The sequence below is a fragment of the Salmo salar genome, chromosome ssa03, assembly GCF_905237065.1.
Source record: "Salmo salar chromosome ssa03, Ssal_v3.1, whole genome shotgun sequence".
Classification (NCBI taxonomy): domain Eukaryota; kingdom Metazoa; phylum Chordata; class Actinopteri; order Salmoniformes; family Salmonidae; genus Salmo; species Salmo salar.
Genome location: NC_059444.1, coordinates 72,998,806 through 73,025,921, shown reverse-complemented (window position 1 = coordinate 73,025,921; position 27,116 = coordinate 72,998,806). Strand labels below are relative to the sequence as shown.

Below are 27,116 nucleotides of genomic sequence, written 5' to 3'. Positions count from 1 at the left end.
CGGCTACCCGCAGGCTACCTGCTACCTCCCCGCCGCAGGCTACCAGCTACACCCCACCAAGGTGCTCTCCTTCCAGTGGTCAATGTACCAAACCCCCCAGAGCGCTCCTCCTCCAGCTAGTCGCAGCCTACAGTACATTCAGAAAGTATTCATACCCCTTGACCTATTCCACATTTTGTTATTCAAAATAGGTGAGGATTTTTTGTTGTTGAGGATAATACCTCATGATGACAGTGAACAAAATATTTTACATTTATTTTGGCAAATGTATTGAAAATGAAATATAGAAATTTCATTTGCGTAAGTTGTTGACACCCCTGAGTCAATATTTTATAGAAGCACCTTTGGCACCGACTACAGCTGAGTCTTTCTGAGTAAGTCTCTAAGAGCTTTCTACACCTGGATTGTGCAACATTTACCTATATTCTCTTAAAATTTCTTCAAGCTCTGTCAAATTGGTTTTCAGGTCTTGCCATAGATTTTCAAGTAGATTTAAGTAAAAACTTTAACTCGGCCACTCTGGAACAGTCACTGTCTTATTGGTAAGCAACTCCAGTGTAGATTTGGCCTTGTTTTTAGGTTGTTGTCCTGCTGAAAGGTGAATTTATCTCCCAGGATCTTGTGGAACGCAGACTGAACCAGATTTTCCTCTAGGATTTTGCCTGTGCTTAGCTCAGTTATAAAGGATTGGTGTCCCACCTGCGGAACAGTTGAGCTAACGTAGGCTAATGTGATTAGCATGAGGTTGTAAGTAACACGAGAATTTCCCAGGATGTAGACATATCTGTTATTGGCAGAAAGCTTAAATTATTGTTAATCTAACTGCACTGTCCAATTTACAGTAGCTATTACAGTGAAATAATACCATACTATTGTTTGAGGAGAGTGCACAGTTCTGAACTTGAAAATGTATTAAAAAACAAATTAGGCACATTTGAGCAGTCTTGATACAACATTTTGAACAGAAATACAATAGTTAATTGGATCAGTCTAAAACTTTGAACATATACTGCTGCCATCTAGTGTCCAAAATCTAAATTGCGCCTGGGCTGGAATAATACATTATGGTTTTTCTCTTGCATTTCAAAGACGATGGTTGAAAGATGATGGTATTATCTTTCAACCCAGATCTAATGGGTTATAATCTCCTACATTAATTTAACATTTCCACAAACTTCAAAGTGTTTCCTTTCAAATGGTATCAAGAATATGCATATCCTTGCTTCAGGTCCTGTGCTACAGGCAGTTAGATTTGGGTATGTCATTTTAGGTAAAAATTGAAAAAAGGTTCCGATCCTCAAGATTACAAGCATACCCATAAGATGATGCAGCCACCAGTATGCTTGAACATATGGAGTGGTACTTGGTAAAGTATTGGATTTTCCTCAAACATAACACTTTGTATTCATGGCAAATTAGTTTGCCACTTTTTTTTGCTGTATTACTTTAGTGCCTTGTTGCAAACAGGATGCATGTTTTGGAATATTGTTTTATTATCTACAGGCTTCCTTCTCTTCACTGTCAATTAAGGTTAGTATTGTGTAGAAACTACAATGTTGTTGATCCATCTATAGTTTCTTCTATCACACCCATTATACTCTGTAACTGTTTTATAGTCACCGTTGGCCTCATGGTGAAATCTCTGAGCTGTTTCCTTCCTCTCAGGCAACTGATTGGGAAGGACACCTGTTTCTTTGCAGTGACTGCTGTGTATTGATACTGTCCAAAGTATACAGGTTGATCCAGAGCATCCCAAACATGCGCAGTGGGCAACATGTCTTGTGAGTATGCAGGCCCTGGAAGAACTGGGACATTTTAAGCTTCCAGGAATTGTGTACAGATCCTTGCAACATGGGGCCGTGTATTATCATGCTGAAACATGAGGTGATGGCAGCGGATGAATGGCACAACAATGGGCCTAAGGATTGTCATTCAAATTGCCATCAATAAAATGCAATTGTGTTCGTTATGCCTGCCCAAACCACAACCGCACCGCCACCATGGGGTACTCTTCTCAACGTTGACATCAGCAAACTGCTCACCCACATAATGTCATACACGTGGTCTGCGGTTGTAAGGCTGGTTGGTCGTATTGCCAAGTTCTCTCAAACGAGAAGAGAGAAAGAATTAGAAGGAGCATACTTAAATTCACACAGGACACCGGATGAGATAGGAGAAATACTCCAGATATAACAGACTGACCTTAGCCCCCCGACACAAACTATTGCAGCATAAATACTGGAGGCTGAGACGGTAGGGGTCGGGAGACACCTTGGCCCTGTCCGACGATACCCCCGGACAAGGCCAAACAGGCAGGATATAACCCCACCCACTTTGCCAAAGCACAGCCCCCACACCACTAGAGGGATATCTTCAACCACCAACTTACCATCCTGAGACAAGGCCGAGTATAGCCCACAAAGATCTTCCCCACGGCACGAACCCGAGGGGGGCGCCAACCCGGACAGGAAGATCACGTCAATGACTCAACCCACTCAAGTGATGGAATGGAAGAGCACCAGTAAGCCAGTGATGCAGCCGCCGTAATAGGGTTAGAGGCAGAGAATCCCATTGGAGAGATGGGAACCGGCCAGGCAGAGACGGCAAGGGTGGTTCGTCGCTCCAATGCCTTTCTGTTCACCTTCACACCCCTGGGCCAGACTACACTCAATCATAGGACCTACTGAAGAGATGAGTCTTCAATAAAGACTTAAAGGTCGAGACCGAGTCTGCGTCTCTGACAAGGATAGGCAGACCATTCCATAAAATTGGAGCTCTATAGGAAAAGAGCCCTGCCTCCAGCTGTTTGCTTATAAATTCTAGGGACAGTAAGGAGGCCTGCGTCTTGTGACCGTAGCGTACGTGTAGGTATGTACAGCAGGACCAAATCGTAAAGGTAGGTAGGACCAAGCCCATGTAATGCTTTGTAGGTTAGCAGTAAAACCTTGAAGAGGCTAGCACTGGAGTAATATGATCACATTTTTTGGTTCTAGTCCAGATTCTAGCAGCAGTGTTTAGCACTAACTGAAGTTTATTTAGTGCTTTATCTGGGTAGCCGGAAAGTAGAGCATTGTCAATTCTATATTAGACTACTACAAAAGCATGGATTCATTTTTCAGCATAATTTTTGGACAAAGTTTCTGATTTTTGCAATGTATCGAAGATGGAAAAAAGCTGTCCTTGAAATATTCTTGATATGTTTGTCAAAAGAGATCGGGGTCCAGAGTAACGCCGAGGTTCTTCAGTTTTATTTGAGCTGACTATACAACCGTCAAGATTAATTGTCAGATCCAACAGAAGATCTGTTTCTTGGGACCGAGAACTAGCATCTCTGTTTTGTCCGAGTTTAAAAGTAAAACATTTGTTGCCGTCCACTTTCTTATGTCTGAAACGCAGGCTTCCAGGGTGGGTAATTTTTGGGCTTTATCATGTTTCATCGAAATGTACGGCTGTGTGTCGTCCGCAAAGCAGTGAAAGTTAACATTGTTTCCAAATGACATCACCAAGAGATAAAATAATAGTGGACCTAAAATGGAACCTTGAGGAACACCAAAATTTACACTTGATTTGTCAGAGGACAAACCATCCACAGAGAGAAACTGATATCTTTCCGACAGATAAGATCTAAACCAGGCCAGAACTTGTCCGTGTAGACCAATTTGGGTTTCCAATCTCTCCAAAAGAATGTGGTGATCGACGGTATCAAAAGCAGCACTAAGGTCTAGGAGCACGAGGACAGATGCAGAGCCTTGGTCTGACGCCATTAAAAGGTAATTTACCACCTTTACGAGTGCAGTCTCAGTGCTATGATGGGGTCTAAAACCAGACTGAAGTGTTTCATATATATTGTCTTCAGGAAGGCAGTGAGTTGCTGTGCAACAGCTTTTTCTAAAATTTGAGAGGAATGGGAGATTCAATAAGGCCAATAGTTTTTTTTTTTTTTTTCTGGGTCAAGGTTTGTCTTTTTCAAGAGGCTTTATTACGGCCACTTTTAGTGAGTTTGGTACATATCCGGTGGATAGGGAGCCATTTTTTTTTTTTCAACATAGGAGGGCCAAGCACAGGAAGCAGCTCTTTCAGTAGTTTAGTTGGAATAGGGTCCAGTATGCAGCTTGAATGTTTAGAGGCCAAGACTATTTTCATCAATGTGTCAAGAGATATAGTATTAAAAAACTTGAGTGTCTCTCTTGATCATATGTCCTGGCAGTGTTGTGCAGACTCAGGACAACTGAGCTTTGGAGAAATACGCAGATTTACAGAGGAGTCTAATGATCATGATCTTTTCGTCAAAGAAGTGTGCTCTTCAAGGATGAATCACGGTTTTAACTGTACCGGGCAGATGCTAGACAGTGTGTTTGGTTTGTGTGGGCGAGCGGTTTGCTCATGTCAGCGTTGTGAATAGAGTGCCCCATAGTGGTGGTGTGGTTATGGTATGGGCAGGCATAAACTGCGGACAATCTATGGATTTCCAGCTATGTGAGATCCATAGATTAGGGCCAAATTAATGTATTTCTATTAACTGATATCCTTATATGAACTGTAACTCAGTAAAATCTTTGAAATTGTTGCATGTTGTGTTTATATTTTTTGTTCAGTGTATATCAAAAATGTACTTTATTTTTTAATGAATATTACTAACCGATTAAACTAATTTTGGCCAAGGGATCCACGGAATAAATGTAGGGTGTAATACAATGTAATATTATTAATTTACAATATATGTTCTTAACCCTGGGCAACATGGGCCTGGGAGGCTCACGGGAATATTGGTATTTACAGTTCTCCACCAATTATAAAAAAAATGTCAACTCAATACTTGTATTCCCCCTCCCATTTTTTTATTTATTTTTTTATATGAATTTACCATAATTTTAGCTTTTAAACTGCTAAGTTTTCTCTCTTGCAGGATATTAGCTTTAAAACTGCAACAACAAAATCTCTTTGCCACATGACAATCTGTAGAATTTCAGGAAATTAGCTTAAACCGCTAAATGTTCTCTCCGATGCCAAGAGATGGGCCTTTCAAATCTTCCTTCCATGGGCCTGAGACTTGCGTTGTCTGGCCATTCACTGGCCGAAGTCATAGTGAAACTCCTTGTATGCTATTGTTATCTCACTAGAGTTGTGTTCAGATTGTGGGGGATCCCTGATGAATTTGCTAATATAAGGGGTCCATGGCCCCAAAAAGTTTGAGAACCCCTGATTTAACCTATTGCTGTGCATACTTTTGCACTTTACTCATTTGCTAATCGAATAGCATTGTAGCATCTAAACCCTTTTTATTCAAGTGGATTTAATTTAGAGCCCATGTCGATAAGCTTTGCAGAGCTACCCATGGCGTTACCTCCCACCCATCCTTTTATTTTGCATTTAGAAAAGACAACCCCATCCTATGAACCTAAACGTCACTCTTGTCCTTTCAGCTCTTTTGTTCAGCTCCGTGAGATTGAGAGGTTGGCCAAAGATTTTCTGGTGTACTCATCAGTGTGGTGCAGGGAGACATCAGAGGTAAGAGCCGTGGCTGCTCTTGATTGCAAATTCTACCAGATTATGTAGTGAGTCATTCACGGCACTGGATGGCTCCAGCAAAAACCTTGGTGACAGACTCCTCACTGAAGTAACTAAACACCCCACTGCCGTGCTTTCTGAAGGTTAGCAGGATTCATAGTCAATGGTGCACTAATGTCAATACTCAGTATTCAAATACAGGGTGAAAAACTAGCTGGATGGATGACAGGAAAAGGTGGTGGACACGGGCTGCTTTTACAAAGTGACATTCATGTGTTTGTTTACAAAGACCTTATGCGTAAAGTACCAGTTTTTATTTTCATCATACCAGTTACTCTTTATTAATGCAGCCACACACAACACCTCTGATCTGAAGCCTTACACACAATCTATCTGATACTCATCGAGCCAACATCAATATGTTACGTGCAATACTATTGCAGGCATTGCCATAGACCTGCAGGGTCTTCAGACTTGAGTCGCCTCAAAAACAGTTAGTTAGAGCGTACAGTATGTCTGATACTGAAATAATGTGTGTACAGGCCACTGGGCTCTGGTATAAAACATGGTAAATTATCCCACACCACCACCAACAACCATAATGCAATCACAATAACCCCCCACTAGATGGTAGGTGTTTTCCAGTCTCAAGAGTAACAACCCCAACCCTTTTCTCTCAGTACAGAATAGCCTATACACCATCCCCCACTTAGACCCACACACCCTTCTACTTCTAGTGTGATGAAGGCCTCTCAACATCTGTTTTCAATAACTGGTCACCCTTGACTCCACACAAAATGCACTTACATGGACCTAACAGTTAATGAAGACATCAGCAGCAAAAGACACAGCCATTTCACACTTAACTCTTTAGTTTTTTTTATTACCATACACAACCAATTGCTTTCATGGTATATTAAGCGCTACTATTATCATGCTCAACTTTTGCATGTATGTCATATTTAAACACAGGTTCCCATCACAAAGCCAACTGTTGGCAAGACTGGGCATAACAGACTTGTGCTGTGAATGTTAGTTAAACTGAGCAGGAATTAATGGTTGAGGGTGCTATTCTTCGAGCTGGTACAAATGATTTGAATTCGACAAGATTTCTCAGCCTCTTAAATGTGGAACTTGTTCTATGCTGGGCCATAGGCCAAAGGGTGATTCATACCTACCTACCCAGACATAAACCTCAACAGTCACTGGACTTTGGACAGAAATGTGCTGAGACTTGTTACATGTACAGTGCACTTTGGGTTCTTTGTCATCTGCAGCACACAAAACATTAGTGGCAGTGCAGTCAGACTGTGTAGATGAGAGTCGAAAGGTGTTTCCCCCATGTACTACTTGTATTGATTTTGTTAATATTATTTTTAGAGTGGAAAGGTGCTTTTTTTTTAACCCTGTCAGCAAAGCGGGTGACAATTAGTTGGGATGTATGCACATTCATGTGTGTTAGTTTCTTTTTTTTCTTTTAAACCTAGGACTGATTTACACTGTTAATCTTTTTTTTAATCCCTTTTTCTTAAGAATTACTGTTTCAGTAGAGGGAGGTGGGGTAAGAGAGCGGGGTGGGGTGAAGGGGAGAGAGCCGGGGGGGGGTGACTGGAACCAATAGCGTGCAACATCCTGCTAATATAAAGAAAAAAAAAAGAAAAAAACGACTCTTGAAAAACAAGAGCAGGGGAACCAAGCTGAGGTAACTCGCCGGGTCTGTAGGAAGAATCCTGACAGCAGAAATCGGGGAAACGAATGAGAAAGCAATCGATCACAGCCTATTGATTACCAAATTGTCTTTCTATTTAAACGTTGATTAAAGTACACAGATGGTAAGTGCTTCTCGCCCATTTCTCGCGTTTCTTGTACAGAGATGGCTAGCTAGCGACAGCATACCCTCTCTTCCCCCTCCCTCTCCTTTTGTGATGAGGTGATGTCCACTCGATGCTAACTCGCTAGCTACCAAGGTTGCTAGCCATCTATTCCGTTTTTTGGTGGAATGACTCATGTTTAGCCTGCTGTTCTGTTTTTAAATAGCGTTACATTGCACGTTTTTGCCCTATCTTATTGCACTGTGCCAACTTGCCATCTCAATTTTTTTTGTTGCACGCTAATTAATCAATCCGGCATTGTGCAGCTACCCAGCATTTCACTCAAAATGAGCTTATCTCAAACGATACATATTTACTGGTTACGTTAGCTTGCGAGCTAGCGCAATAGCGGAGCACTATTCTCACTGGTTGAGGCTTTGTTTTATGTTTTGCCTCAAGTGAAGCTATAAACAGTCATATTGTCTGTCATGTTTTAGGATAAAGTGCACTTGTTTAACTTTAGTTTTATCATTCTGATGTAGAATCAGAAGGAAATGTGCACTGTCTATCGCCTTTGTTGGTTTTCTGAACAGATTGTGGCTGTGCATAGTATAAATGTTTTTATTTTTACCATTTTATGAAGTTAACGCCTGCCAATCATATACATCACCCAGTTTGGCTTCAGAAGCGCTCTCTGGCTGGCTGATGACAATCTTAATGTCTACGTACTGTTATTACCTAATCATGCCAGCCATTATTTGGTGCACAGAACCTGGCGTCTCTCCCCTGTTACATAAAGGGCTGTGGAGGGGATTCTGGTGTGGTAGGCGCACGGCGGTTGTTAGAACTGGAAGGCAATGAGGAGACGGCATCATTGCAAGCCAACGCTGTGTCATGGTGAACGGTATTAGCCTAGAAATGCATCAATTATATCATATATTGATTTATTGTAACACCCCTGTGAATTATCTGGCTCCCTGCGAGCTCATGACAGTAGCAGCATGGCCCAGCACTAGCAGAGTGGGTAAAGTACCTGTTTCAAATGGTGTTCTCTTCCATTCCCGCATAATGTTCTCCAAGTTGAGACCTTGGAGAACACATTTACAGCGCTATCTGCGGTCTTGCCAGACCAGCTCTCTATCAAATCAAGACGCCGATCTCCATAATTACTGCCTTGGCATATGATCATTTTCGTTTACCGCCACTTTGTGGGTACAGACTGGGGATATGTAGTTGTGCTGTCTAATTTTGGCCCAGTGTTTGCCGAGGTTTGACACATGGTTTGAAGACAGATTTACGTCAATGCTGGCGGATTTGTGGGGCAAGCTTCTGTGGCGAGACGTTTGTTCTGAGTGATTGACTTAAGCGCGGAGAGAAGCTGGTTTCACTGTCTACGTTGAACGTGCCAAGACTGTCTGCTTGTATTGACACCTAGGCTGCATTGAGAATTGCACCTGCTGTTTCCTTGAAACATTTCCATTGTACAGCCATATGCACCATTTGCCCAATGACTTGTCAAAGACACATACTGCCTCTGTCTGTCAGAGTGGAGGGGAGGCTTTGGTCACAAAGTCAAATGTGTTCATTAAATTACTTGCAGGTCTAATTGAAGTAACCATACAGTGCACATGTTTCCTTTATACAACTATGGGAAATGTTTACACTTGTTTTTGAGTGAACAGCTCCAAATGCACTTCATTGAGCTTTCCTCCATAGCTGGCGGGTCCTCATGGTGTCAGATTATTTTTACAGACGGTCACAGAGATGGTCTGTTGGGATGGTGTAGATGACAGTACCTTACTACAGTCATTGGACAGGGAGTGCAAAAAGAGAACGGTCAGGTGCTGTATGTTTTAGGTGCAGATCAATGGAGGTTGTGAGTGGGAGATGCAGCCAGCTGTTGTGTGCTAGATAGAAGAGGACTATGAATGAGGAAAGGTAGGTAGCCATAGCTGAAAGGTAGGTAGCCATAGCTGAAAGGTAGGTAGCCATAGCTGAAAGGTAGGTAGCCATAGCTGAAAGGTAGGTAGCCATAGCTGAAAGGTAGGTAGCCATAGCTGAAAGGTAGGTAGCCATAGCTGAAAGGTAGGTAGCCATAGCGGCCCAGTTGGTTATGGCCATTTTAGCTAGCCTAATGGTGCAGTTAAATTATTCATAGTTTTTGAAACCCTGACTTAGACTGACATATCATTGAACAATAGCCTGACCTAAGATAAACTAAGACATGGCATAATGACAAATGCCATTCCCTTGTAGATTACGTTTTAAAAATTAATATTTTTTGAAACATTTGATTCAGTCATTATGTAGCGCACTTGGGTAGAAGTCCAAAATATAGTTAACAAGCAATGAACCATGGTCAGGGAAATAAACATGTCAGAAGTAATCCAATAATCATTGTTTTTAATGCCCTGGAGGGATGTAAGACTTCATTCACATAGCATTATGGGATTTATCCCAGCCATTTCCGCCCCAAACTTTTCCGCTCATGTCTTTATTATTGTGACATGGAAGCCTCTTGAAAACAAACTTCCTAAATGGCACTAACGGTTCATTGTGTTGTTTACACCTGCTCTATTGTATCGTTGCTTGTTGTGAATAAACGTTTTTTTAGATGCAAACTCAAGACGTTTAAACGTTTCCATCGGTTAGATAACCCTCCTATTGGCTGCTCTTACAACCTAGTACCAAGCAATTGCAGTCACATTGGGAGGGCCCAAGGACGAACTGTGCACACTGCCCAGTAAAAAAATTCAACATTTTCCACAGCAACCTCGCCTCACGTGAGAATGACAGCAGCAAAGTGTCTACATGTGCAGTATATACTGTGGGCGTCCTGGTTTACTGAAGAATGCCTACTGCATCACACACCACCCACTTTTCATATCTTGGGACGTGTAGGCTTAAAAGTTCATGCTTTTGTCTCCTGCCTCTGCTGTCACACAGCCTGACACAACAGGCAAAGGGGGCAGAAGGTATCTTGCGCTGTAGTTGTAAAATCTCCCATGTTTTGTGAAGTTCCAATGGAATGGTAGACTTCAGATTTGCATGTGTTTTGGTCAACGCGATGGGACCTGTCTTCCATGAATTCCTGTCCCTCCACAGGCTTTGGTTGCGCAACCTTCTCTTCTCTGTGCGATACGTCGTATCAGTTCTGAGGTTTGACGCTGAGGGCTGTTTTTTGAGTGACTTCATTAAATGCACGATCAGCGGCTTCTCGCTGGGTCCCTACATGCTAAAGTCAATAGAGAACAATATTGTTAATGGCTGACCTCGAGCCAAAGGTTGTGGGTTCAAATCTCAGATGAAACATTTCTCATTCACCTTTTTGAGATGGGATGTCTGTAAAATGTTTAGTTTTGCCAGTGGGAATGTGTAAAAGCTGAGAGTAGATGTTATTCAGAGGTGTTCCTTAGACAATCCTGACCCCTGTTTTTCAGTCTCAGCTGTTGCCTCCCTAGACAGGTTTCACGTCTGTGATTATGGCATTGAGGCTCTCTGTCACTAGTCGTATAAGGACAACCTCTCTCTCCGCAGCCTCACAGGAAATGGCCTCCCCTGACGTGTGCAAGTGAAGAAAGACTTGTCAACTGACAGAGGTTGGAAAGAAACTTGCTAATTTAGTGGTTTTACAGCCTCGATACTGCTTCACTTATTTGTTAGCTGAGGCTTGTTCATTGGACATGGTGGCCTTGTTTCAGATCCACCTGTGACCAGAAACATCCACTGACTTTCCCTTCTCACCCCAGAACCATCAATCTCTAGCTAGTTAGCTGTGAAATCGCCTTAACATACTGCACTATCAATTTACACCATGTTCAACCTGCAGATCGATGTGCCTCAGAGTGGAGACTGACATTGACAACGGCAGATAAACAGTGCAAAAGTTGTCCATGTTATGTCAATGGGCCATACGTCCGATTCTGGGACAAGGAGTGACTGGGAGTCTTTTTGGCTCCAGTAAAAAAATAAAAAATGAATTGGCACGACTGGCTCGTTTGAGAGGAGACATCCTCCCGAATTTTGAAATCGGACATGTATGATGTTTTCGTAATCTAAAAGTCGTATTCCTATTAACTTCCAGTGTAGTGAGACTTTATCACTGCTACGTCATACCAGACGGATTTCTGCCTGCTTGAACGCCATCAACTCTGATGCATATGAAAACATGAAATGATCCAGGGAATCGATAGAACATCACTCGGGTCACAAATATCAAATTGTATTTGTCACATGCGCCGAATACAACAGGTGTAGACCTTACAGTGAAATGCTTACTTATGAGCCCCCAACCAACAGTGCGGTTTAAATAAAATAAAAAAATACAGATAACAAAACTAACAAGTAAAGCGCAGCAGTAAAATAACAATAGCGAGACTATATACAGGGGGGTACTGGTACGGAGTCAATGTGCGGGGGCACCGGTTAGTTGAGGTAATATGTACATGTAGGTAGAGTTATTAAAGTGACTATGCATAGGAGATAACAGTGTAAAAGAGGGGGGGCAATGCAAGTAGTCTGGGTAGCCATTTAATTAGGTGTTCAGGAGTCTAATGACTTAGGGGTAGAAGCTGTTTAGAAGCCTCTTGGACCTAGACTTGACGCTCCGGTACCGCTTTCTGTTCTCTGCTACTGCACAGTCTATGACTAGTGTGGCTGGACTCTTTGACCATTTTTAGGGGCTTCCTCTGACACCGCCTGGTATAGAGGTCCTGGATGGCAGGAAGCTTCGCCCCGGTGATGTACTGGGCCATACACACTACCCTCTGTAGTGCTTTGCGGTCATAGGCCCGAGCAGTTGCCATACCAGGCAGTGATGCAACCAGTCAGGATGCTCTCTGGTGCAGCTGTAGAACCTTTTGAGGACCCCGTGCCAAATCTTTTCAGTCTCCTGAGGGGGAATAGGTTTTGTCGTGCCCTCTTCACGACTGTCTTGGTGTACTTGGACCATGTTAGTTTGTTGTTGATGTGGACACCAAGGAACTTGAAGCTCTCGACCTGCTTAACTGCAGCCCCGTCGACGAGAACCGGGGGTGTGCACGGTTCCCCTTTTCCTGTTGTCCACAATCATCTCCTTTTGTCTTGATCACGTTGAGGGAGAGGTTGTCCTGGCACCACACGGCTAGGTCTCTGACCTTCTCCCTATAGGCTGTCTCACTGTTGTCAGTGATCAGGCCTACCAATGTTGTGGCATCGGCATATTTAATAGTGGTGTTGGAGTCGTCCCTGGCCACGCAGTCATGAGTGAACAGGGAGTACTGGAGGGGACTGAGCACGCACCCTTGAGGGGCCCCTGTGTTGAGTTTCATTTTGGCGGAGGTGTTACCTACCCTTATTACCTGGGGGCGGCCCGTCAGGAAGTCCAGGATCCAGTTGCAGAGGGAGGTGTTTAGTCCCAGGGTCCTTAGCTTATTGATGAGCTTTGAGGGCACTATGGTATTGAACGCTGAGCTGTAGTCAATGAATAGCATTCTTTTGTCCAGGTGGGAACGGGCGGTGTGGAGTGCAATAGAGATTGCGCCATCTGTTGGGCCGGTATGCAAATTGGAGTGGGTCTAGGGTTTCTGGAATAATGGTGTTGATAATGGTGTTGTCGTTCAAAGCACTTCATGGCTACAGACATGAGTGCTACGGGTCGATAGTCATTTAGGCAAGTGTAACAGGGTTGGTTATGTTTCCACTTGCCTCTAAAGAAATGTGTATTTAATGTTCAAGCATTCTTATTGGTTGGTTCAACTCTGATGACAATAAGGTGTGTTGTGATTGGCCCCGCTTGCAGATAGGGGGAGATCGCAAACGTCAGGTCTTCCCAGTATGAAAATGTGATGCAAGGGATTTTGCCATCAATATCATTAAGCCCTGCACAACTAACGTGCTGTTTCCTATTTAACCTCTCTAGGCTAGGCGGGACGAATTCGTCCCACCTACGTAACAGCCACTGCCAGCCTGTGGCGCGATTTTCAAAACCTTAAAAATCCTATTACTTCAATTTGTCAAACATATGACTATTTTACAGCCATTTAAAGACAAGACTCTCGTTAATCTAACCACACTGTCCGATTTCAAAAAGGCTTTACAACGAAAGCTAAACATTAGATTATGTCAGCAGAGTACCAAGCCAGAAATAATCAGACACCCATTTTTCAAGCCAGCATATAATGTCACCAAAACCCAGAAGACAGCTAAATGCAGCACTCACCTTTGATGATCTTCATCAGATGACAACCCTAGGACATTATGTTATACAATACATGCATGTTTTGTTCAATCAAGTTCATATTTATATCAAAAACCAGCTTTTTACATTAGCATGTGACGTTCAGAACTAGCATACCCCCGCAAACTTCCGGGGAATTCGCTAACATTTTACTAAATTACTCACGATAAACGTTCACAAAAAGCATAACAATTATTTTAAGAATTATAGATACAGACCTCCTCTATGCACTCGATATGTCCGATTTTAAAATAGCTTTTTGGTGAAAGCACATTTTGCAATATTCTAAGTACATAGCCCAGGCATCACGGGCTCGCTATTTAGACACCCGGCAAGTTTAGCACTCACCATAATCATATTTACTATTATAAAAGTTTGATTACCTTTTGTTGTCTTCGTCAGAATGCACACCCAGGACTGCTACTTCAATAACAAATGTTGGTTTGGTCCAAAATAATCCATCGTTATATCCGAATAGCGGCGTTTTGTTCGATGCGTTCCAGACACTATCCGAAATAGTAAAGAAGTGTCGCGCGCATGGCGCAATTCGTGACAATAAAATTCTAAGTATTCCATTACCGTACTTCGAAGCATGTCAACCGCTGTTTAAAATCAATTTTTACGACATTTTTCTCATAGAAAAGCGATAATATTCCGACAGGGAATCTCCTTTTCGGCAAACAGAGGAAAAAATCCCAAAGGCGGGGGCGGTCGGGGTCACGCGCATAAGCCAGTGTCCCTTGATCGGCCACTTGAGAAAGGCGATAATGTGTTTCAGCCTGGGGCTGGAATGACGACATTCTGTTTTTTCCCGGGCTCTGAGCGACTATGGACGACGTGGGAAGTGTCACGTTAGAGCAGAGATCCTTAGTAAATGATAGAGATGGAAAAGAAGTTCAAGAAATGGTCAGACAGGCCACTTCCTGTAAAGGAATCTCTCAGGTTTTGACCTGCCATTTGAGTTCTGTTATACTCACAGACACCATTCAAACAGTTTTAGAAAATTTAGGGTGTTTTCTATCCATATGTAATAAGTATATGCATATTCTAGTTACTGGGTAGGAGTGGTAACCAGATTAAATCGGGTATGTTTTTTATCCAGCCGTGTCAATACTGCCCCCTATCCTAAACAGGTTAACAGAAATAAATGATGCTCAACTGGGACCACTGGCTGCTGTGATTTATTAGGAGAAAACACAACGTAAGAAGAGTACGATATACATCTGTTATATAAGTTACCTTGGTGTTCTTGGGCACAGGCACTATGCTGGTCTGCTTAAAACATGTTGGTATTACAGACTCGGACAGGGAGAGGTTGAAAATGTCAGTGAAGACACTTGCCAGTTGGTCAGCGCATGCTCGCAGTACACATCCTAGTAATCTGTCTGGCCATGCGGCCTTGTGAATGTTGACCTGTCTAAAGGTCTTACTCACATCAGCTGCAGAGAGCATGATCAGTCTTCTGGAACAGCTGGTGCTCTCATGCATGTTTCAGTGCCATTTGCCTCGCAGCGAGCATAAAGTACTTTAGCTCGTGTCACTGGGCAGCTCTCGACTGCTTCCCTTTGTAGTCTGTAATGGTTTGAAAGCCCTGCCACACCTTATGACCGTCAGAGCCGGTGTACTACGATTTAATCTTAGTCCTGTATTGACGCTTTGCCTGTTTGATGGTTCGTCGGAGGGCATTGCAGGATTTCTTATAAGCTTCCTGGGTTAGAGTCCCACTCCTTGAAAGTGGCAGCTTTAGCTCAGTGCGGATGTTGCCTGTAATCCATGGCTTCAGGTTGGGGTATGTACGTACGGTCACTGTGGGGACGACGTCATTGATGCACTTATTGATGAAGCCAATGGCTGATCTAGTGTACTCCTCAATGCCATTGGAGAAATCCCGGAACATATTCCAGTCTGTGCTAGCAAAACAGTCCTGTAGCTTAGCATCTGCTTCATCTGACCACTTAAAATTTTTATTGATCTAGTCACTGGTGCTTTCTGAAATTTTTTCCCTCTGGTTGCACATTTAACATGCTGAAAGAAATTGGTAAGACGGATTTAAGTTTCCCTGCGTTAAAGTCCCCGGTTACTAGGAGCGCCGCCTCTGGTTGAGCGTTTTCCTTGTTTGCTTATGACGGAATACAGCTCATTCAATGCTGTCTTAGTGCCAGCATCAGTCTGTGGTGGTATGTAAATAGCTACGGTAGTGTGGTCTACAGCTTATCATGAGATGCTCTACCTCAGGCAAGCATTCGCTCGAGACTTCCTTAGATATCGTGCACCAGCTGTTATTAACAAAAACTCATAGTCCGACGCCGCTGTTCTATCCTGCCGGTACAGCGTATAACCTGCCAGCTGTATGTTGATGGTGTCGTCGTTCAGCCACTACTCCTTGAAGTATAAGATGTTAGTTTTTAATATCCGGTTGGTAGTTTAATCTTCAGCGTAACTCCATTTTATTCTCCAAAGATTGCATGTTTGCTAGCAGAATGGAAGGAAGTGGGGGTTTATTCGATTGTCTACAAATTCTCAGAAGACAGTCCGCCCTTTGGCCACGTTCTCTGCCTCTTCACGCAAATCACGGGGATCTGGGCCTGTTCCAGAGAAAGCAGAAAATTGTATGCGTCGGGCTTGTCAGACACGTTAAAGGAAAAAAGGATTCTGCCTGTCCATGCTGAGTAATCGCGGTCCTGATGTCCAGTTCTTTTCGGTCATAAGAGACTAGTGGGAACATTGTGTACAAAATAATTTTCAAACGAGCAAAAAAAACACAATTTGGTTGGGGGGGGGGGGGGGATGTATAACGTCTACCATTGTTTTCATGGCTCCGTTCAGCCATTCTGAATATAACGTTCAGAATGGGTGGCCCTTTAACAGGCTGATATAGTCGTAGTGCATTTTTACTGTTTATTTTCTATCCCTCTGTCTCAAGGGCTGCAGGTCAGTGTTCTAAAAATAAGATGTGCAGAGAGACTAACTGAAATGAATGGCCACTGACTACTTTTAACATCTTGGGTCAGTTTCACTATGTGTACGTTACCATAAGAACACTGGGTGATCTCTCACTGTGTGTTTGTCACACAGCCTGGGGTGAAAAGTTTACTTAACTTACCAGCACCAAGTCCCTTAGCCTTTCTACTCTAGATGGAAACATTGATGTCCCATGACTGTTAATATTCCTGTCTGTAGCTGTAACCGTTCTAAAAGGGGCAGATTTAGGCTAGTTATCTCTGTATAAACATACCCAAATATTGGACAGAGGTCTGGTTTATGCTTTCTAACGCTGACCGTTTCAAAGTGGTAAATGGAATTCATAGATGATGCATACCCGTGCAAGCAGGCACTTGACGCTCCGAACCCTTCCCTCAATACTTTTATTAGGGAAGAGCTAGCCCCAGTGTGGATTCCCTGGGCCTGAACAGACATCCCCTGGTGAAGGCCTCTTACTTCGAGGCAGGATGCAGTCACCCCCAGACCCCCTGCCATTGTTGGGGTGGTCTGAGCTTCAGGGGAATAGGCAATGGGATTTGTCATTGTAATGAGATCAGGAGCTCCTCTTCAGAGAGGGAGAGTCTCAACCTGATCTGACTGTGGGTGCAGCACAGCAGGGCCTAACTCTTCAAATGGAAGAATCTCACATACATGAAACTCAAACAGAGATGCGGTGTCTCTCTTCCACCTAGTGTGAATAAATGACAGGTAAGAGACTGAATATTAATGCTAAAGGTGGGAGTCTGATCTAGCAAAATCAGTGAAGTGCTCTTTTCTCTCTAGCTGGAGACTTTAGTAAGTGGTTCCAACTTCAAACTAATCTAAATGGGTACACCAAATTGTAAGTGAATTACCATGTGTTAATCTAATTGGCAGCCTGCATCTAGCCTACTGTTTTTGAGCACCTTTTAGTTGTGTGCGCAGTTGGCACACCACAATGTTCATGTTGTCCCTCTGTCCTTCTCACCATTTAAGGAGAGGTTTGGTCTGTGCACAGATCATTCCTTGTGGTAGTTATCTGCTGTAATCAGCCTGTGCTCTAAGCCCAGTGGGGTGGCAGTTAGCTGTAGCAGGCTCCCCACAGGGACTCTTAGTCTGTGTCGTCACTACTTCCTGCCACAGCGTAATTCTTTGGTCGGCAGTCAGTGGCATGTCTTCATGTACAAATAAGGCAAAAGAAGACAGATGGCACCAGCCATGTAGAAGCCTTCCAGGACTGAATGTGTGCTTGCCTGCCATGGTATCTATTCCTGTTTTCATTATCTTTTAGTGGTTATGGCAATTCTGGGCTGCAGTTTTATCTTGTGCAGCCTGAATTGGTGATGAACTTTGCTGTAAGGTACTGTACGTTGCATACTGTGCTAAAACAGGAAACCATTGCCTTTTTTGAAGCAGTTTATTTATCTTATGAAATATGAAGCTCCTGTTGAGTGTTACTCATGGTTGCTCTCCTGTTGCAACAGGAAGTGAGTTTACCATGCAGCCAACCAAGCAGTGCACCTTGTACCCTACCCAAATATGAGAATGAAGGAGACTTGGTGAGGAGGAAGATGGTCAGGATGGCGATTGCATCTACAGGAAGTTGCAGTCCTTCCATCAGACATGCCTTAGTTTGTGAGAACGGAAACACCCCAGCTTCCTCAGTCATTCAGTTTAAAGATATCTGACCTGATTTTCACATCAGGGTTCAGTAGTGAGTGGGTGACAGTTAAGCCAAAGCAAAAATTACTAATATGATCATTTCAATTTAATAGAATACCAATTGGATTCCCAAAGTCTCTGTGGTAACTATCATCTGTGCACATGCTAGATGATGTGTAAGGGCTTTTGGGGAGCTCTTCTTTGACCCTAATGGCTGCCAGTTGTGAAGTGCAACATGATTGAATCAGTGGCTGATGGGTTTCGCTCTCAACCGCTTGTAACAGCTCATTATTTCAGTTTAATGGAGTTTTTCTGGCCGTTCTAACTGAGCAGACCCAATGAGGAGCTGGATTTGTAGTGAACAACCCATATCCCTGTGGATCAGCGCTCTGTGTCCACTCCCCTTCAATGTGTGTGAATGTAGCCTAAATGTCCCCCTTTCTGCTGCACAGGCTTCATGAAAGGGCTGTAGCGAGAATATGGGGGTGCACAGTTGTCTCTCAAATGAGGAGCCCCCCCTCTGACTACTACCACCAATCTCCTGACATAACAGTCAGGGTTTAGATGTCTGCAGTGGACTTTCCCAGAGAGCAGTCTGGCCTGCACACAAGCGTACACAGCCTTTTCAGTGCGTCTGCCTGAACTCGTGTGTCTATGTGTCGGTCTGTCTGCTAATTGACCTGCTAGTCCAGCTTCAGGGCGTGGACGTCAATGTGGAGAAATTGCTGAAGCCTGTCGGTCACATAGTTTTGAAGTATAGTTCTTCACCAGGTGTGTTTGGAGCCAGGTGTGACAGCTGAGACCTAGGCGCCTTTGACCAATTGCTTGACCCATGTCTGCCCTGTGGACGTTCAGACTTTTGTGACCTAGTTTCAAACCGACTGTAAGCAACTCCACAATGATCTGCTAGGTCAACATGTGTTAGCAATATGGCAGACAATATGATACCTGTCCTGCCCTCATGGGTTTTGACAGGGAGTCCGTGCCAACAGTAGGTTCTAGGAGTTCATGTTTGTGTATGTTGAAAGTAACTTGTTTGTGTACGGTGTAATGCAGTTGTCATGATAGGAATGAGTGTTCAGGGTCTCTCTGTAGAGACAAGTTGAAGCAGGAAGTCCATGGATGTTTGTCAGAGTAGGGCTTTGGAGCCACGTGTAGAGAAATGAGACAGGCCTCCATTACATAAGGCCTTTAGTTCTATAGACCTGAATGGTGCTCTCTGTTAAGGCCAAGCTCTCACACTCAACTGTTGTAAGGTTCGTGAACAAATGGGTTTTTTATTGACTCGAAGTTGTACATCAGAATTCCAGATTAGTGATGTAGTGTAACACTGGCATTGGTTGCTTTCTTAAACCATTGTGCTGTGTGCAAGTCGAGAGCATCCTAAGGATGTCCGTAATATCACACTTGGGGTTAATATTTGAAATGGTTGTGCTACCCTATGATTGTGTTCAGTGTACCTACTCGCATGTCCAGACAGAAGGTAGCTGACCTGCCCTCTGGGGAGTACAGTACACTGACAGATGGAGCTGTCGGGAGGGAGAGAGCGGGAGTGTGGAAACTACTGGGATGAGAGGGATATTATGGACATGGTATTGTCAATATAACAGGGGAAATCCTGAATGCTTAGACTTCTGTTGTAATAACACTAAATAGGAAAGTACTGAGGTTTACTCATTTTATTCCAGGACAACAGAAATGCCCCTGAAGATAAACCTGTCCAGCGCTCCAAAGTAAATATACCTCCATTATCACTCCCCCCTCCTCCTTTGTCCCGGTTTCAACCCAGTAGGACATTATCTTTTAATCACTATCCTTCTCCATTACCTGTCTGTCTGGCCCAGTGTCTCACCTAGAGGTCGACCGAATATGTTTTTAACGCCGATACCGATTATTGGAGGACCAAAAAAAGCCAATGCCGATTAAAAAATAAAAAAAATCATTAAAAAATATATATATATATATATCAATTGTCACTACAAATAAATAAAAACATTTTTATATATATAAATGTTTTTATTTATTTGTAGTGACAATTACAACAATACTGAATGAACACTTATTTTAACTTAATATAACACATCAATAAAATCAATTTAGCCTCAAATAAATAATGAACCATGTTCAATTTGGTTTAAATAATGCAAAAACAAAGTGTTGGAGAAGGAAGTAGAAGTGCAATATGTGCCATGTAAGAAAGCTAACGTTTAAGTTCCTTGCTCAGAACATGAGAACATATGAAAGCTGGTGGTTCCTTTTAACATGAGTCTTCAATATTCCCAGGTAAGAAGTTTTAGGTTGTAGTTATTATAGAAATTGTAGGACTATTTCTCTCTGTACGATTTGTATTTCATATACCTTTGACTATTGGATGTTCTTCTAGGCACTTTAGTATTGCCAGTGTAACAGTATAGCTTCCGTCCCTCTCCTCGCTCTTACCTGGGCTCGAACCAGGAACACATCGACAACAGCCACCCTCGAAGCAGCGTTACCCACGTAGAGGAAGGGGAAGCAACTACTCCAAGTCTCGGAGCGAGTGACGTTTGAAACGCTATTAGCGCGCACCCGCTAACTAGCTAGCCATTTCACATCGGTTACACCAGCCTAATATTGGGAGTTGATAGGTTTGAAGTCATAAACAGCACAATGCATTGCGAAGAGCTGCTGGCAAAACGCACAAAAGTGCTGTTTGAATGAATGCTTACGAGCCTGCTGCTGCCTACCATCGTTCAGTCAGACTGCTCTATCAAATCATAGACTTAATTATAATATAATAACACACAGAAACACGAGCCTTAGGTCATTAATCTGGTCGAATCCGGAAACTATCTTCTCGAAAACAAAACGTTTTTCCTTTCAGTGAAATACGGAACGGTTATGTATTTTATCTAACGGGTGGCATCCCTAAGTCTAAATATTCCTGTTACATTGCACAACCTTCAATGGTATGTCATAATTACGTAAAATTCTGGCAAATTAGTTTGCAACGAGCCAGGCAATGAACGCAAGAGCAGTGACACAATTTCATGTTAGCAGGCAATATTAACTAAATATGCAGGTTTAAATCTACTTGTGTATTGATTTTAAAGAAAGGCATTGATGTTTATGGTTAGGTACATTGATGTAACAACAGTGCTTTTTTCGCAAATGCGCTTGTTAAATCATCACCCGTTTGTCGAAGTAGGCTGTGATTCGATGAGAAATTAACAGGCACCGCATCGATTATATGCAACGCAGGACACGTTAGATAAACTAGTAATATCATCAACCATGTGTAGTTAACTAGTGATTATGTTAAGATTGATAGTTTTTTATAAGATAAGTTTAATGCTAGCTAGCAACTTACCTTGGCTTCTTGCTGCCCTCGCGTAACAGGTAGTCAGCCTGCCATGCAGGCTCCTCGTGGAGTGCAATGTAAGGCAGGTGGTTAGAGCATTGGACTAGTAACCAGAAGGTTGCAAAAACGAATCCCCCCTGAACAAGGCAGTTAACCACCGTTCCTAGGCCGTCATTGAAAATAAGAATGTGTTCTTAATCTGACTTGCCTAGTTCAATAAAGGTGTAAAAAAATATAAAACGGTGGCCAAAAATACCGATTGTTATAAAAACCTGAAATTGGCCCTAATTAATCGGCCATTCCGATTAATCGGTCGACCTCTAGTCTCACCCTACTGACCTTTACTCAGATGACATTTAAACGTCACCCGTAATGGCACTACAGTTTATATACCAGTATATGTTTTCACATACACTCAACAGCAACTCATTTCGATAGATTTGTTATAAACTGAACAAATTGAGATGATGCTTCATTTATCCATTGAAACACATGTTTGAAGTCATAGTAACGGTGTGGTTTTTGTTCATGTGCGTAGTCCTTCAGCTTCAAGACACCGAGGGAGGTGTGCTCGTCATGTGAGAAGACCGTCTACCCCATGGAGAGATTGGTGGCTAACAACCTAATATTCCACTCGGCCTGTTTCTGCTGCAAACACTGCAACACCAAACTCAGGTGAGACTCTCGCACTCACTCACTCCATATCAGACTGTGTTGTTCTTTTGTTTATATTCTGCCCCTCCCTCCCTGCAGCCTGGGCACATTTGCTGCCCTTTCGGGTGATTTCTACTGCAAGCCGCACTTCCAGCAGCTCTTCAAGAGCAAAGGCAACTATGATGAGGGCTTTGGCCGCAAGCAGCACAAGGAGCTTTGGACCTCCAAGGAGGGCGAGAACATAACAAAGACTGCGTAGCCACGCCTGTCTGTGTCCCAACCGTTCTCCCACGGGAAAGGCTATACGGACACTCCTGACCTGCAAACCGACTTTTATTTTCAGAATTGGTAAAGGTCAGGGTTAGTTTTAGATTTTGGGTAGTTTTGCAGGTCAGCAGTATCCTCCTGGTATTTCCCATCTCATCCCCAAAGCTGCCTCTTCTCCACCTCCAACATGTCATGAGGGGTGCGGTCAACGCTCCTGTACGCTCGCTCCACATCACGGAAGACAGACACATGACCGGCCAGTCACGCCCCCTGTCGCTTGACATTTTATTTAGTAGGGTGTTTATTCCTTTCATTTGGTTTTAGTATCATTTTTATTTTACATTTGCTCTTTTGAAATTGTTGATTGTGACCAAACTGCTTATTCACAAACCAGTGGTATGTTTTTGCTGTCCTTTTGAGGACTACATTAACATTTGTTTTCTTGTTTATTTTTCGGATAAATTTGCACCCTTTTGAAGCAACAGGCGCAAGGACCGTATGCTCAGGTGAACATATGGTTAGAGAAGCTGGAGTTCACTCTAAGCTGTAGAGCATACTCAGGTCAACCATACTGAGCTAGGTTCATTAGCAAGTTTGTACTATTTTATGACCTCTTTTTAGTTCCATATAGTCAATTAAATCTAACACCAATTTTAAAGACCAGTCCTCTGCATTGCGGTAGCACTGGCGGAAGACAATTTGTGAGTTTGTCAGGGTTCACTTATCTGAGAAACAAACACGGTACTGTAAAACTGTCACACGTTCTCTCTCTCTCTCTCTGGGTACATTTAGTTGAATTCTGTCTTATTGTTCAAATGTTTTTTTGCTCCTATGATCTGAATGGCTGCTAGGGTTCGGTTCTGCATGTTTGTCCTGTACGAGTCTTAGCTGTATTACCTTTGGTCTGTACTGCCCTCCTGTGTTCTGGATGACTTTTTAAAAAACGAATCTGCTTCATTGACTCTTAATCTCACTTTACTGGTTTTAAAATGCACTCTTTGCTCTTATTTGCTGGGTTTGACTGTCGTGCGATAAGTTGATCTCACTCGTAGAGGCTTTTTTGTCTTTATTCTGAAAATGACAAGTATCGCATAGGTGTTTGTACATAGCTTGTGCTTAGTGAACATATCGCACTATACTGTGCACATATGACCATGCATGTTAACCAGACAAGTCAATGTTAGATTGACAGGGAACATAGCCTAACAGGAAACCACAACTGTCACGCTAATATCCCCTTCTGCTTCCTGTCCATGCAGAGCTGTCTGTTCATGTACTAAATTGGGCCAAGTTGGTGTGTAAAACTAAGCGGGACTTTCGGATCTTTCAAGACAACTGTGAACTCTGGTGGGGGAACAATGTCAAATCCTGATGTCTGTGATCTGCCAGTTGGGAAAGTCGGCATTAGAAAGAGGCCAGAGTTCCTGACGCAGAATTATGAGTTGGATGACCGTCTGAAGAAAAAAAAAAAAATCCCATCAGCTTTTTTCATTTTTCTGAGTTCCCTGTTGTCTTGAATGCTCGAAAGTCTGAGAATTCCGTGTTCTGAATGTGGCAGAAATTCACATATGACTGGGATGTACTGACGGGGCCACAAGTGAAATCGTATAATGTAAAAAAAAAATATATATATATATATATATATATTATCGTGCTTCTCCAGTGACATCTCATCTGCCAACATAAATGTTTTTTTGATAAATACCTCATGGCTTTCTTGTCTCGACTGCATCACATGATTCTGAGCAGAGGTGGTGGATTTGTGAAGGTGGTTCCCTTCAGGCTGTTTACCATTGGGGGGGGGGACAAATTGCCAGTTTGTCTGCTGAACAGGGTGGATCTCCCATCGACACCAATGTGATAGATAGCAGCTGGGTCTGGTCTACTTTATTGACTAATGTAACCAGAAAGATGGAGTGGGATGTCTTGCTGCTTCTTCATCTCTGATTTTGAGCTCCAGGACCTAGTACTATATGAGGGGTGGACGCTAACAGGGAATGTTGTTGGTCCTGGGGCATGTTCAGGGGAATTCCTACGCAGTGAGTAAAGCCCAGGCCTACAGTGCCCTGAACCTCAGTAGTGCCTCCTGGTGGGAGAAGAGAGGTAGGAAATGCTTGAGTCAGTTCAGCCAGACCCAGTAAAGGCTTGAGATATTACATATCACACAATTGTCAATAAACATGTTTGCCCCCAGTAATTTCTTCTGTATAGCTTTTACTCACTTTTTAAGATGTGGGCGTGGCCTCGGGATGAAACGGTTGTGCTACAGGTATTTGGAGGTTGAAACGTTCTAAAGCGACACCTGCTTTGGCCAACCAACTCAATAGACAAGATTTCTATTTTCTTCATTCTTGCTTTAGAATGAGACTAAAGCCATTGAATTACATCATTTGTGAGGTATTCAATGCCACAACACTTGAATGACACAATGTATATTGTGACGGAAAGTTTACTGTGAATTATAAACTAGGTGTTTCGAGCCCTGAATGCTGATTGGCTGAAGGCTGTGGTATATCAGACCGCGTACCACGGGTAGGAAAAATTATTTATTTTTACTGATCTAATTACATTGGAAACCACTTTATAATAGCAATAAGGCGCCTTGGGGGTTTGTGCTATGTTGGGCATATACCTCACCTCGGGCTTCATTGTTTAATTAGAGCATGCTCTGCAGAATAGAAAATAAAACATGTTACTTTTTGATAAGTAAAGCCTTAGAAATAAATGGCAAAAACCATGGCCTAATATTATTGCTTTTTCAAAACAGTTTTTATTTGTTATTTTTTTTCAGTGCACATACCTTCCTTTCTCCCTGTTCCAGCCTATCCCCTGTGAATGAAAATAATCTTTCTGCTTGTTTTCCACTTAGTCCGTGTGGTGGATATGAGTGGCTTCACTCAGCCAGAAGTTTATGTACCCGCTCATCCTCCACTCTCTCCTGAATGCTTTTCATTTTTTCATTACATTTCCTCAAGTTGTAAAGTTATCTATTTGTTTTTAAGATTTTGTAACGGTCCTCGAGACCACCCAGAATGCTTTGTAACCAAGAACATCATATCAAATAACACTGTGTCCATATCGTCTGTTATGTGTGAGGAGTGTGCCAAGGTACAATGGCGTTATCCTGTGAATAAACTTTCTTTGTATAGAGAAACGAACAAAAAGAAAGAAGGTGCACTTCCATACTGGTGCCAGGAGGCTCAGGTCTCTGAGAGCTGTGTGACTGTGTGTGTTCTGCGAGTCATGTAGTTGTGTGCAAAATTGGATGTAGACTTAACATTTATTTTTCAATGCAGGTGTCACTGTTGTCAAAATGTAAATGTATGCATTTAAAAACAAAAACATTCTGTATAACTTGACCTGTGGATGGTGGCCTTACAAGCAAAAGGACGTTTTGGCTCTTACTCGTCTTTCACCTCTACTCTCCTCTCTTCTTCTTTTGGATTATTACTCCAGTTAAATTGTGTTGTAGAAGAACATGATTATAGATAATGTGATTTGTGTCCCCTCCCTCCCTCCCCACCCACACATACACAATCAAATGTATTTTGTTTGATCATTTTCTTTCAGTAGTTTATTTACATTTTTTACATGCTTTTGGAAAAATAAATGAAGATGCTGGTGTTAAGTGAGGTGGTTGTCTTTTATTACATGAGTAAAGGCAGTGCATATTTCATATTTGATACTCGTCATTTGTTGGGTAAATAGTAGGCCTTTTTAATGAAATGTATAGGAGCTAGTGTGTTTATTATATACTGTTATAGACTCTTTCAGATGCTCGACAACAGGAGTTGTTTTAGTTCAAGGTACCTGAAGAAAACAGAATAGAGCATCGATATTGTCTCCTACTGGTATAGATGTGTTATCTTAATTCGACCAGTTCCCTCACAGCAGGAAAATAATCCTGCAGCAACAGGACATTTTTATTATTAAGTGGATGATAATGAGTGGACATTTTTTGTAGGGGTTGATACAGATATAGGATCTTAATTTGATCACCCTGTTGGAGGAGAAATTTTAAACCTATAGTGTATTTGAGATTTTAAATGGATTCTGAAGTTTGTAATTTCCACTTTGAAATTTCAGCCTTGATTTGACATTACATTTTTCATAAGGGAAAATCAAGGCTGAAATTTCACAGTGGAAATGACAAACTTAAGAATCCTTATAAAATCTCAAATACACTACACATTTTAAATGTATCCCCCCGACAGGGTGATCAAATTAAGATCCTACATCTGTATCAACCCCTACAAAAATGTCCATTAATTATAATCCACATAATTCACATTTCCTGTTGATGTAGAATTCTGTTCCTGCTGTAGCAAACAGGCTCAAATTAAGATTCTACATCTGTAAATGTTTTGTTAGTGCAAATCAAGTCTGACATTTTAAAGTGGAAATTACAAACTTTAGAAGCCTTTTTAAACCTTGAATACATACAAGTTTGCATTTCCTACTGTCCAGGAAAATTCTCTGAGAGAACAGACTGATCAAAATAAAATAGAACATCTGTAGTTTCTTTCACTTTTTATAGGCCATGTTGTTTTTTGCTATTGAACCATGGATTAAACACTATAAGGTATGGCTTTTGTGGCATCATTCATCAAGTCTTGCTGACCCTATACTTCTATGGAATAATCTACACTCACACAAACTATATTACAGCCCTGGGTGCAGATTTGTTAGACCCTATATT

At 42.4% G+C, this 27,116-nt stretch overlaps 1 protein-coding gene across 2 annotated transcripts; it reads left to right on the top strand.

The window, feature by feature from the left end:
• Nucleotides 1-7,099: 7,099 nt before the first annotated feature.
• Nucleotides 7,100-25,569, top strand: limd2 (LIM domain containing 2). Of its 2 annotated transcripts, XM_014193951.2 has the most exons (4): nucleotides 7,100-7,340; nucleotides 19,848-19,892; nucleotides 22,035-22,171; nucleotides 22,250-25,569. In XM_014193951.2, the coding sequence occupies exons 1-4, from the start codon at nucleotides 7,338-7,340 to the stop codon at nucleotides 22,407-22,409; spliced, it is 345 nt and encodes a 114-aa protein (XP_014049426.1). In that variant the 5' UTR covers nucleotides 7,100-7,337; the 3' UTR covers nucleotides 22,410-25,569. The 2 variants fall into 2 exon arrangements, with proteins under 2 accessions (XP_014049426.1, XP_014049427.1); XM_014193952.2 differs by lacking the exon at nucleotides 19,848-19,892 and having other exon boundaries at nucleotides 7,154-7,340.
• The last annotated feature ends 1,547 nt before the right edge of the window (nucleotides 25,570-27,116 follow it).